At 39.0% G+C, this 13,414-nt stretch overlaps 1 protein-coding gene across 1 annotated transcript; it reads left to right on the top strand.

Moving 5' to 3' along the window:
• Window positions 1-560: 560 nt before the first annotated feature.
• Window positions 561-13,358, top strand: pdxkb (pyridoxal (pyridoxine, vitamin B6) kinase b). Its single transcript, XM_079462811.1, has 11 exons — window positions 561-900; window positions 2,306-2,360; window positions 5,829-5,933; window positions 8,227-8,310; window positions 8,891-8,925; window positions 9,052-9,137; window positions 9,330-9,375; window positions 9,619-9,730; window positions 11,249-11,385; window positions 11,492-11,558; window positions 11,812-13,358. The coding sequence occupies exons 1-11, from the start codon at window positions 820-822 to the stop codon at window positions 11,922-11,924; spliced, it is 921 nt and encodes a 306-aa protein (XP_079318937.1). The 5' UTR covers window positions 561-819; the 3' UTR covers window positions 11,925-13,358.
• The last annotated feature ends 56 nt before the right edge of the window (window positions 13,359-13,414 follow it).

The raw sequence follows: 13,414 nt of genomic DNA, 5'->3' as shown, positions 1-13,414 counted from the left end.
ATTATAATTTTAATTTACCCAAGCGGAACACAGAAACGAAATAAAGATTTGTCCATAAACTGAGATAAAGTTTTTCAACAGTGATCATTGCCTCTATTGAGAGAGGCGGTATAGACATGACAGGTTACCGACACCGATGACGTCAAACATCACCCATGCATGGCCTGACGTCACCGCCGACCGCGGTTCTGATTGGAGGTTTTTAGAGCGCGTCTGTCTGTTGAAGGACCCCGCTTCCTACAGACCCATCTGTTGGCTTTCGATTTTTTGTCGTTTTATAAAACGTAATTTCCTACGGGATATACAAACTAAATAGAGTTTAAACATAGCTATAATCAAATAAAGAAAAACACCGTCTGACGTTACCTTTCAACCTCAATACCTAACATTACAGATGCCCACACATCCAATGTCCCATACGCAAACAATCTAGTTCTTCGCATATACATATTGTTTGTTTATCTCGGATTTATTTTATTTTTCAGATCCGTCTTTTCTATCTGAAATGTGTAACTGTATAGCCCGCGGTTCCCAAAAAGCGACCGCACGCGCTGCGGTCCGACCGTCGTCGTGATGTCAGTAAATTTAGGTGCCCCCTCAGGACGCCTGAGTGGTTGCGCTCACCAATGAACGTTTCCAGTGTGGATGTCCTTCATTTCTCTGTCTGGCTGCTGAACTGCCGTCGCGGGTCCAAATTCGGAATTTAAAAACGAGAAGAAAAGCACCCCTCCGGATTGCCGCTGCTCCTCGCGCAGCCTCTAGAAGCCCCTTAATAGCGTGACATTCTGGAGCGTTTAAACAACTTTGACTGCGCGCGACATGGAGTGCAGAGTGCTGTCGATTCAGAGTCATGTCGTGAGAGGATACGTGGGAAATAAATCCGCATCCTTTCCCTTACAGGTTAGTGGCAAATGCTCTTGAAAATTGGTGTTAAAGGAGCATGACAGCATGCTGATGTGTAAAGGTCACGTGGTCGGTTTCTGTCGTTTGCTGCTTTGTAACATGCGTGCAGTTTATGCAGTTACGTCTACTACTATGCATATGAACGACCTTATTTTGAGTCTAGGCGAACATACGTTTGCCGTTACCCCAGAACTGCCTGCACGCTCGTTGCATTGTGCTGACAGGTTCTCCGGGGGTCGTACGAATAAAGAGGGTCGATTGCCACGCAGAAACTTATATCACGAAGAAGTAACGCGTGTATATCTAGACAGCTCGTATTGTCACGACACGGGGGGCTGAGCAGCTGTTTAAATCGGCACAACCGTCTTGCGACACGGCGACTGTCGAAATGACAGCGCCGTTCATCATCATCTCCTGAAATGAATCACTGAATGTCGATTTCCGAAAGTTCGTCTGGCATGAGCGACCGCGATGCTTCCGAACGATTAAATCGGGCTCATTAGTTTTTGAATGGCTCCAGCTGTCATGCTATCAGAAAGCGACTGTCTTCCTTCTTCTGCGTGCTCGAGCTGTCTTACGTCTCAGGCTGACGTCACGGCAGGGGGATTCAATTCCTGCCAAATCGTGGCATTTGATTTAGTTGAACGGCTCTAACAGCACCTCAATCGCGCATTCCCTTCTCGTCGTGCCGTTGTGACGCGACGTTGTATTCATTTGGTCGTCGTGTAAACTTTGAGTCAGCGAGTTTGAATGGGGAATCGTCACATTATTAGCGAGATGAGCCCTGGTTTCGAAAAGCTGCACGTGTAATGACATACACATACATTATTTTAATATACTGCTAATGTGATACGTTATTTTGATGTGTTGTTAATATGTAATCGCACATTATTTAAACTAGAACTTGTTTCTCTGACTAAATAGGACTATTATTCTATTTTAGTACACATTGATTATATTTTGAATATTTACGTTGTTTTTCGTTCTGATCAATGTGACGTCATAAGTGTGATTTTAATATGTGAAAACTCACCAGGCACATATTGTTGTTTTCCAAACAGACACGTGACTCTTATTCTGTGATTTTAAAACACCTTGCTTGGACGTGATTGACAGTGAATGTTATTCATATTTTTTCTGATCAATATGGCTCTAGGTGAAAATGTATTATGTTATGAATCGTCACGTGGATTGATTGCATTTCTTAATGCAATATATTTCACACATGGAGAATTTTGTCCATAATTAGAGGGAAAAAATCACAACATGGGTTGAATAAGGTCAACCAGCTCAAGACTTTTTGGCGCAAACCCCAGTTATGCCGTTTGTAGTCAAAATCCATTGTGTTTGTATTACTTCCTAAATGAAACGCTTTTGTAAATATGTTTTTTTGTCTCTGCAGGTCTTGGGCTTTGAGGTGGACTCTATCAACTCTGTTCAATTTTCTAACCACACAGGTAGGCTGTACTGCATTTGCAAACAGATCTGCTGTGAAAGTATTTTTAGGTTTAAGTACCTAGGCCTATGTGTTTGACTTTGAAAAACTGTTCAGATTCTAAAAGTGAATCGTGTATCAATCTTAAGTTGTTGAGGAAGCATTTGTTTTTTTTATTATGTAATATACATTGATGGGCTACTGGAGTATGTTGTGATGTCTTGACGCCGTATCATTTCTACCTTATGACATCATTCCTATTGCTTGTGTCAATCTTTCAAAGAAAAGAAGAAAAGCTTCATTGCTTGAAGGGCTTTTTGCATGTATGTAATACTGACAAACTGCTTCAATTTCAATATGTATAATCTAACCCATTCCTTGGTTAACTTCTTTGAAACTGTAGCATTGTGGCTCTTGACGTTATCACAACATCTGTCTCTGATAATCCTTCCTGACCAAACAAGAGGTTTGTGGCATTCAGGGCTATCTGTTTCATCGACCAATAGCAGAGGGGAGTGTGAAACAGTTCACATGTGAATGAAGGAAGATGAAGTCTGGGTAAACACAATGTGTGCTCGACACTGATTTTGGACCGGCCTCTTTCAGACGCATTAAATTTTCTACCACATGTAGGTAGAATAACCTAAACATGTCTCGGATCAGTGGTCTTAGCAACGCGTGGCACAACCTTCTCTTGGATGTTGCCCTGTGACTGGCCTCCCGCATCGCTCCGTTGCTCTCATCTCCTCAGGCCCATAACGTCTTCAGCCACTAGAGTTTGTTTTCATAGAAACGTTTAAGGCTATAGTGGAAGCAGGACTCATACGCAATCGGCTGACTTTATATTCCTGAAAGAGCCACTGTCAGCATAGCTAATGGAGTGTGAGTGCCTCTCTATTGAGAAGGGTAGAGAGATTTTTATCAGGTTTTGTGGATTTCGTGTAGGTGTTTAAAGGGACAGTTCACTCCAAAATTAAAATTCATTCATTTACCCCATCCCCCATGTCACTTTAAACCTGTATGACTTTCTTGCTTCGAAAAACAAAAGATATTTTGATGAATGTTAGTAATGAAACAACATTGACACCTATTGACTTCCATCTTATGGACGCAAAACCACTGAGACATGTTTCACAGAAGAAAGAGTAATAGACTGTATATGGCTTGATTGATATGAGGATCAATAAATGATGAAAGATGGTAGAGAATGGCAGGACCAATGACGAAATTGTTAAAACTTTTATACACGTTTTATGCTTTGGTGTGTTGTTGACCGCCAGATGTTTATATTGAAAAGTAAAAAGAATAGCCCTTTGTTTCATTTTTCCCTTCTGATTCAGCACCATAACCTCTCTGTTAATAATGTTTTTTAGTCCTGGTTTTACATCAGCATGTGGAGTTTACTGGGCTCAGCAGTAAACAAACTTTAATTGCGAGTAAATTCAAATCGTTTTCTGGTTAATTTACAAGGAAGGTTAATTTATTGGATGTCTCGAAGGATAACGCAGACCATTCAAAACACGGCAACACGCTGAATACCTTGAAGTTTTTCTAGGGTCTAATACATAACAGATTTCTTGCAATCTTAATTTGCAAAATTGAACTCTGTAATTGCTTAAAACAAGACAACTTTAAAGGAAAAGTTCACACATATACAAATTCTGACATCATTTACTCACCCTCGGGTTTTTCCAAACCTGTATAAATTCTAAGTTCTGATGAACACGAAGGAAGATATTTGAAAGAATGTCAGTAGCCAAACCGATTTCATCCCACATTTATTGCCATAGTAGGGAAAATAAATACTTCGGGAGTTAATGGGTGGATGAGATCGGTTTGGTTACTGACGGTTACTTTCCAAATACCTTCCTTTGTGCAGAACAAAGAAGTGTATACAGGTTTGGAACAACCTGAGGGTGGGTAAAGGAAGGTATAGGAATAGTTCACCCAAAAATGTATATTCTGGCAATATTTACTCACCCAGTCGTTCCAAACCTGTATACATTTTCTTATTATGGTGAGCACAAAGAAAGATATTTCTTAGAATCATACTTAGAAAACAATGTAAGTCGCTTTGGATAAAAGCATCTGTGTAAATGTAAATATTTAGATTTTGTTTTCTAACCAAACAGTTCTGGGCACAATTGACTGGTACAAAGACAAACTACAATGGTAGTCAATGGTGCCCCAGAACTGATTGGTTTACTACATTCTTCAAAATATATTTTTTTGTACAAAAACAAAATGTATATAGCTTTGGAACACTAGGGAGAGTTTATGATGACAATTATCCCTCTAACAAACTAGAGAGGTGAGCTTAAGTGTCACTTTGGTGTTTTTTGTCTGTGCTTCTTCGTGTCTAAATGTCTGATGTATTATTTTTTTAAATGGGCTTTATGGTCGACGGCCGTGGTATAGACAGACAACTGTCATGAATTTGCGTGAATTGGAGTCGTCTCCTTTTTTCCTAAACCAATAACTTTGTTATTCGTTCACTTTCGGCTTTACAACTTGGCAGACTGCTTACATTCACTTACATTCAATATCACACTGCATGAAAAGTCATTTTAAGGACATTGTAATATTTACTCTTCAAGATTTACTTTGATAAAAACATTGTTCAACTTAAGGGATCCCATGAGGGTGTAAAATTCAGAAGGAATTTTCATTTCTGTGTCAACTATTCCTTTATGAGACATTCTGGTTCTTTTCTTCCTTTGCTATATTTAGAATGAAGTCTTTGTTAAAAACACGCCAGCTGTTTTCATGTTTTTTTCTCATGTGTGTTTATTCAGCACTTTTTGGTTGTTCAGCATCTTTGTAATGAACTCAAGTACATTCTGCTTATCCGTTTTACAACAAGCTGATGTTGTAACAGTGATGTCCAAACTGGAGCATGTCTCTTTGTCTTTATTATTTGGATTGGAAGTTTACTCTCAGGTTGTGGCGCTTTGTCCATTGATGTTCCACTATGCTTACAAATCCTCGCGGGAAGAAATGGCGCATGCATTTGCAGCCTTTCTGAATTGCGATCGTGATTCGGTGTGAAATATCTGCATGATGCGTGTGGGCGAAATGATATGGATTAGAGGTTAGCAGATTCGTGCGTGCTTTCCAGCAGAGAGGCGTCGCAGAATTGCGACAGCAGAAAACGATGACGACAGACACCGGTCTTATCACAAAATGCACACACACGCCGATGCGTCTTTTTCATCCATCGCCTCAGGCTTTCCTCTGTCCTGTTTCTAAGCAACAAGAAACAAACCATGTGACCAGCTGGGTGACTCACTCACCTGAATTGTGACGCCACAGCAGTGCCCTCTGACGACCAGCGGGGGTTTGGTCCACAACCCAGCGTTTATATGTATGCCAGAATAGACAGAGGCAGACGTGTGTGTACGAGTTTCAGAATGTTACAGCTTCATTGCCATCGGTGTTCACTTTGCGTATGTGATTGAGTGCTTTTGACCTTTGACCTGTCATTATCTAGGTTACGCTCACTGGAAGGGGCAGGTGTTGACAGCGGACGAGCTTCACGTCTTGTATGAGGGGATCAAACTCAACAATGTTAACCACTATGACTACGTACTCACAGGTGAGCACCAAACACCGGAAATTAACTTGTGTCTATAGAGCTGTCACAATTTTTTAAATCATAACTTTATGCACCATATGTTGACATGTCGGTTACCTCAAATGCTTCTTGTGTTTCTTGTGACTATTTGTCATATCATCTAGAGGCAGGCAACAGCAGTCTCATATCTTTAGTTTGAGGCCTAGTCCACATGTACACTGGTATTTCTACAAACGGAGTTTATAACAAAACAACTGCATCCCAAACACGCCATAAAGCACTGTCAAAAGCATGCCAAACCAACAGATGGCGATGTAATGTTCAGCATAAAACCGTGTTGGCCAATCAGAAGCCAGGAATCTGACATCAAACAAAGGAGATAGCGGCACGCATTCCAACGTCATATGCCAAATCTCCTTTTACCGTATAGACGACAACACTGAAACCGGAGTTTAAAAAAAATCTTCACCCTGGCCAGGGTTTACCATAAAGTTTGGTTTCAGTGACCGGGTACTGGCCAAACGAACGGCCAAATCGCATAGAAAAACTGCGGAGATGAAAATACCAATGTTCGTGTGGACAGGGCCTGAGTGCTTAGGACTTTACTGTCACTTTATAGTAATTGTTTTGGTCTACAGAACTTTTCTTTACATAAAGAAGTGTTTAAAAGTGTTAAGTGTAGTGATCTTATCGCAAGTGACAATTTGCAAGTGATTAAATTAAATGATCACAGCTGTGAATTGATTAATAAATAAAACAAATAATGTATGACAAATTATACAGTATGTCAATTTAATATTATAATCACAATGGGGTATATGCACACGGGGCAAGGGATCTCAGGAATCCAAAATAGAGACACGGGAGTAGACTTGTAACATGGATTGTGTGTATTATTCATTATTGTGGCAGTGATTTTTGCACATGCAGTTCTGGAAATGTTTAGTAGGTTTGTGTTGAATGACACTGAGTCAGGGACGGAGGAGAAAAGTCTCTCTTTTTCTCCCGACACTCCTAATCAGCAACGGGGGAACGTAGAGGACACGTGGCCATAGAGTCGCAGGTCTGGCCTGCCGACAGAGATGCTGTGCTCCATTGAGTGTGTTAGCAGGCGAGAAGTCTCTAGTGCACAAACTCTCCTTCATCGTCACCTTGAGAACAAGAGAGAACAGAATGGATGAAGGGAAAAGGAGAAAATGGGAGAACGAAAGCCATGCCATCCAGATTTCACATTGCTCTCCAGACACAACCTCTCCCCTGCAACTGACTTCATGTCCTCATTCAGCTATCGCTTAAAAAAAGACGCTTGCGTATCCTATACAGAGGTCACGAAAAGTATTCGGCCATTTAGAAATTAAAACTTCAAGAAGAATTAATCAAAGTGAACTTTTTTCTCTGCTTTGGTTCATATTGTCAGATCTTTCATTTGATCAAACCTTCCTTGTGTTTGTCGCAGTGCGTTTTAGTTTTTTTTGCCTGTGACACCATGTGACTTTGTTAAGGCGTCGAAGGTCAGATGTGTCAGAAATGTAAAGACAATGTGTAGGATTTATCTACCTGAGGTACAAACCATCATCCATGACATTGCACGGTTTTACCCCTTCTGCAAAAAAAAGATGTGCTGCATCTTTTGGTTTTATTTTCATGGTGTTTTTTTGGTGTGTTGAGCTTTCCATCGCTGTGATTTTACTTGAATTCTAACTCGTGAAGGAAAGTGTTTTCATTCATATGGTAGGGTGTAGTTTTAAATGTCACTGCTGTGGACGGATTTCACTGACATTTAATTTAGCCCAACATGCAACCAGGGCCATCTGTTTTAGTGTAAATGTCTTGACGTGATTCCATTGTGAGCTTTCATGCCGTAGCTTCAGTGTACAATGGTGTGAATATACATTTGATTATTATAGTGATGCTGAATTTAAATGAAAGGAATTATTTATCTGACCTTTGTGGATTAGGAAAAGGTGTAATTTCTTGAAAGGTCCACGGATACGGCACTTAAAATACTAAATTGTTTTCATTCTTATGTCTTTATATTTACGCTGTTAAGGGAAAAATATTGGTAATGTTAAGGTTATTATAAAAAATAAGACATAAAAATGTGGTACCAATGACAAAGTCATTACTATTTTTGAATAGTTACTTCGAATTTGACTGTACTTGGAGCCGTGAACTTAAAACCTGGAAACAACCTTGAATCTTTGTAATTCTTCGTATACGAGCCATATTGAAAGATCTTGTTAAATATCAAGAAATAAGTTATTGTTAGGAAATAAATGTTGATGTGAGCTGTTCTTCTCTCTAATTGCTGTAGGTTACACTAGAGATACGTCATTTCTGGAGATGGTGGTTGATATTATACAGGAGCTGAAAAGAGCCAATCCTAACCTTGTATACGGTGAGTTTCTCTCTCTGTGGTAACATGTAACATACTTGCAGTATATATCACTGTATTTTAAGTACATGTAAAAACAAAATATTCTCTATACACACACAAACACACACATATTTTAACGCATACATACATACATACATACATAAATGTATATAATACACATACACAAAAACACACTGTATATATATGCAATGTAAAATGTATAATATATACTAAAGCCATTGCACCGTTGCTGTGACTTCACCTTACTTCAATAGTGATCTTATTACATTTACTAATAGGTTTTATAATTTGTGACTCTTACGTTCATCTTGTGAACATTTTGTGATAATACCATGTAATTTCTTCTTCCGGTATTTTGTCATTTTCTTATTTCTGTGGATTTGTTTCTCTTGACTTATTTTTTAAATGTATTTTCTGTAAATCTTTACAAAAATGCAACATTACTAAAATGAATAATGGTTCAATTTAATTGAAGTGTGTTGTATTTATATTAAATGTCTGTTCAAATTTTTTAACACAATGAATAACACCGCACATTAAACACCAATAAACATGTTGAACTTTTTGTTCTGTTTCTCAGTTTGTGACCCTGTCTTAGGTGACCACGGTTCAATGGTAAGCTTTTCTGTTCACTTTGTACTTGTCTTGTTTTTCATTTCTTGCACATTTCATAAAGCTCCTACATTCGAAATAGGATGTGCTTTATTTGATAATAGTACGGTTTTGTGTTGCTCTTTGCAGTATGTCCCTGAGAATCTGCATCCAGTGTACAGGAATAAAGTTGTGCCGGTGGCTGATATCATTACACCGAACCAGTTTGAAGCAGAGTGAGTAAAATCCTTTGCTCGGCAGATATCCTTTCTGAAAAAGCCAAAACCTTTGCGTGTCTGATTGCTGAAGGAAAAGTGGTTGTTTAGTGGCATCTGGTGGCCAGCGATTACATTACTACTGCATCTTTACTTATGTGCACATCAGACAGATGGTCAACTCATCAACTTTTTTCAATTTCCTAATTTCAGGCTGTTGACAGGGAAGAATATTAGTACAGAGAAAGATGCTGTGGAGGTGAGTTTAAGCACATGCACAATAAATAACATTCAGCAGACAGGTAGGGGATTTGCTTTTGCTTGCATCATTTTTGCCATCAGTAATACTTTGGGTACTGGTTTCCTGTAAGAAAAAAGTTAAGCTGAATAGAGGAAATACATAAAATATTAAAATGTACTTACAAGTACGTAATGAATGCAAACATTTAGGCAATAAAAGACAAAAGAGACAAATATCTCGGGAATGTTTTTATGTGTTCAGGTGATGGATCTGCTGCATAAGATGGGTCCAGACACTGTGGTCATCACCAGCTCAGATCTTCCCCCTCGTCTCGGAGACAGATTCCTGGTGTCTTTTGGCAGTAAGCGCATTTGTAAGTGTGTCCCAGAATTGCTGCGTCATGAATTAACAACAACTCGACAAACGGGAAACCGTAAAATCGCTGAATGGCAGAAGATACAGTGGGTAAAATAAGTATTGAACACGTCACCATTTTTCTCAGTAAATATATTTCTCAAGGTGCTGTTGCATTTTCACCAGATTTCGGTTACAATGCCTATAAACAATACATACATAGAATTAAATGATGTATAATAAAATGGAATGAGACAGGGAAAAGTATTGAACACATTAAGAACAGGAGATGCAAAAAGGCATGGAAAGCCATGACACCAGCTGAAATCTATCAGTGATTAGAAAGCAATCCTGCCCTTGTTAATGGAATTAAACATCAGCTGGTTCAGCCCCAATTGATGGCATATAAAAGGGTGTCTCATTACCACGGTGTCATCTCATAATGGGTAAAAGCAAAGAGCTCTCTCAAGTCCTTCGAACCTTATTGTTGCGAAACATAGATGGCATTGCTTTTAGAAGGATTTGTTAACTTCTGAATGTTCCAGTGAGCACTGTTGGGCCCATAATCCGGAAGTGGAAAGAACATTATTTCCCCATAAACCAACCACGACCAGATGCTCCTTGCAAGATTTCTGACAGAGGAGTAAAAAGAATAATTAGAAGAGAGGTCCAAGAGCCAATGACCACTTGTGGAGAACTTCAGAAAGACCTGGACTCAACAGGTACAATTGTTTCAAAGAAACGATAAGTTGCGCACTCAACCGCAGTGGCCTCTGTGCACGCTCACCACGCAAGACTCCATTGCTGAAGAAAAAACATGTTAGAAAGTTTATAGTTTTCTGCACAACATTTAGACAAGCCTATGAGATACAAGGAGAATATAGTCCGGTCAGATGAGACCAAAATTGAACTCTGGATGCGATAATACACACCATGTTTGGAGGTCAAATGGCACTGCACATCACCCCAAAAACACCATACCAACAATGAAGTTTGGAGGTGGAAACATCTTGGCGTGGGGCTGTTTTTCAGCAGAAGGCACCTGCAAACTTTGAATAATTGAAGGAAGGATGAATGGACGAATGTACATCTGCTGCCATCTACCAGAATGATGATGAAGAAACGAGGGGGGACATTTCAGCAATACAATGATCCCAAATACACAGCCAAGGAAACTCTCAACAGGTTTCAGAGAAAGAGAATAAAGCTGTGTCATGCTATTCTTTTACACAAAAGTTAATTTGTGAACTTGTTTGTATGTATGGATTATTTGGGATGTTAATGACATCTGGTGAAAATTTCACGTCAGCAGCACCTTGAGAAATATATTTACTGAGAAAAATGGTGACGTGTTCAATATTTATTTTACCCACTGTATCACTGACAGATAAGATCATACTTAATTATAAGTGCTTACTTGAAAGCGAATGAATTAAAATATTTAATTTTTACAGCTGGTACTGCTAACCAAATCACAGAGATGCGTGCAGTGTTGTGCAGAAAGCAAATCATTGCCTTCCTGTATATGTTCCTGCAGTGATGCCAGACGGCACGAAGACGACCCAGCGGATCCGAATAGAAGTGCCAAAAGTGGACGCTGTGTTTGTGGGTACCGGCGACCTGTTTGCCGCTATGCTGCTGGCCTGGACCCACCATTACCCAACAGACCTGAAGGTGTGGCATGTTGCATCATTATGATGTCATAGCGTTATATGCATTTCAAAAAGCACATGCTGAACGACATTATATAACGTGTCTCTTTTTTTTTTCTTGTTCTCAGACGGCATGTGAGAAGACTTTCTCAGTTATGCACCACGTCATTCAGAGGACTATCTCCTGTGCTCACGGTAAAACATTATCTGTTGGTTGCGAATTGAGCATGATGCCAAAATATCAGTTATTACGGGATAGTTCACCCAAAAATGATATATTTCAAATAAAATCAGTCTATATGATTCTTTCTTCTGTGGAACACAAGAGAAGATATTTTGAGAAATGTCTCAGTGGTTTTGTGGCCATTCAATGGGGGTCAATGATCATTCAAAATAATGCTTGTTTTATTGACATGCTTTTCTTTGCCTCTCGTTCCTGTGCTGTCAGAGATGGCAGGTCCCGGTAGAAGACCCAGCCCGGCCCAGCTAGAGTTACGCATGGTCCAGAGCAAAGCGGACATAGAAGATCCAGCCATAGTGATGGAGGCCACCGTTCTATAGAGCTGCCGAACAGCACATCTCATCCAAACATCATCCTCCGCTCACAACTGCACAATGTATAGATGTTGTACAATTTGATATGTAATGTGACATTGCCTTAGAATCACAGCCAGAGTACAACAGATCCATTTCGAGAGATTCAGCAGGGTACAGCCAACCGAACGCGAGGGAGTGGGCCGTGGCTCGCAGAGAGAGATTTATCGTGTTTCTTCACCTTTTTTCTCTCTCTCTCTTCCTCTCTTTCTCTCAAAGCTCCTGAAGAACTCCGTTCGTCCTGCACATTAAGCCCAGACTCGTGACATTTCCTGACCAGGTCAGTTATGTACCTAAACTGCCATTGACGTAGTGAGGACCAATTCAACAAAATGACATAGATGTGGGTTTGACACTGTATGCGTGGGAGAAACTAGATTTGTAAAGCAATGTCTGGGTCTTATTTCACTTCAAAATATTAAGGAAATATTTGTGAAAATATCTAATACAAATTTTATTAGATTATAATAGCGTCTGTTAACTGAAATGGACACGTTTAAAGAATTGTTGATAATTATTGTGTAAAAAATCTGTAAAGTGAAACATCAATAATGATATTTAAATAGTAAAGTGTATTTTTAGAGTACGGTTGAAAGTATGTATTATGGTGTAGTAGTTGTTGTTCTGAATTTAATGTATAGCACAACGTCACAATAATAAGAAAAAGATGCGATTAGAAGAAATTAAAATAATTTTGCATTGCAAAATACAGAATTAAAATAAGATTTGTTTTCTTTGTCATATGTATAAATTTTCCATCGTTGTTGGGGTTAAATATGACCTGGACATTTCTTACCCATAATTATTACACCAACCGTGAAAAGATTTTTGTGGCCAAACACAAAAATAAGTCATTAAGTGTAATACAGACCCAAAGTCTAACTAGTGTGAAAGAGTCTAAAATCTGTGTTTTATGTGTTCTCGTGATTTTATTTTTTTTCACTGAAATGAGTTTTGTTTTTAAAATGTGCTGCTGTATTTTGTGACTTTGTTTTTAGTAATAAGATGATGTACTGTAATACTTTTGGCCTTGCTCACGTTTATGATTTCAATCTCCTTCCTTTGTTTTCATTTTACATTGAGCATTTATTAATGCGCTACGTCATTTCTCATGTCATTTGCATTCATCAATGTAACTAATAATGTCATCACATTTCCTTTCAATTGATTGTATTTGCATCGATAATCTACTTGTTTGTACAGGCAGAAGAAACTTTAAAAGTAGTTTTAAACTTTTATTTGACAGTATTTTCATATCGTAAAGGAAAAGATTTGTATGAAGTTGGCTTCGGATGAACATTTTAAAATGCCTTGGCAGAAGTAGCTCTGTGTAACCTGTGCCGGATGCTTCATGGTTACAGTGCTGTGAAAGAAAATAAAAGGCAAATGAGTTATACATCTTGTCAGACTTGTTCTCCTTTATTCAGTCTGTAAGGAGATTCAGGCACCGGCTTATG

Source organism: Barbatula barbatula (assembly GCF_947034865.1).
Source record: "Barbatula barbatula genome assembly, chromosome: 8".
NCBI lineage: Eukaryota > Metazoa > Chordata > Actinopteri > Cypriniformes > Nemacheilidae > Barbatula > Barbatula barbatula.
Note: the sequence above shows the minus strand (reverse complement) of the source record. Positions and strands in the feature narration are given on the sequence as shown.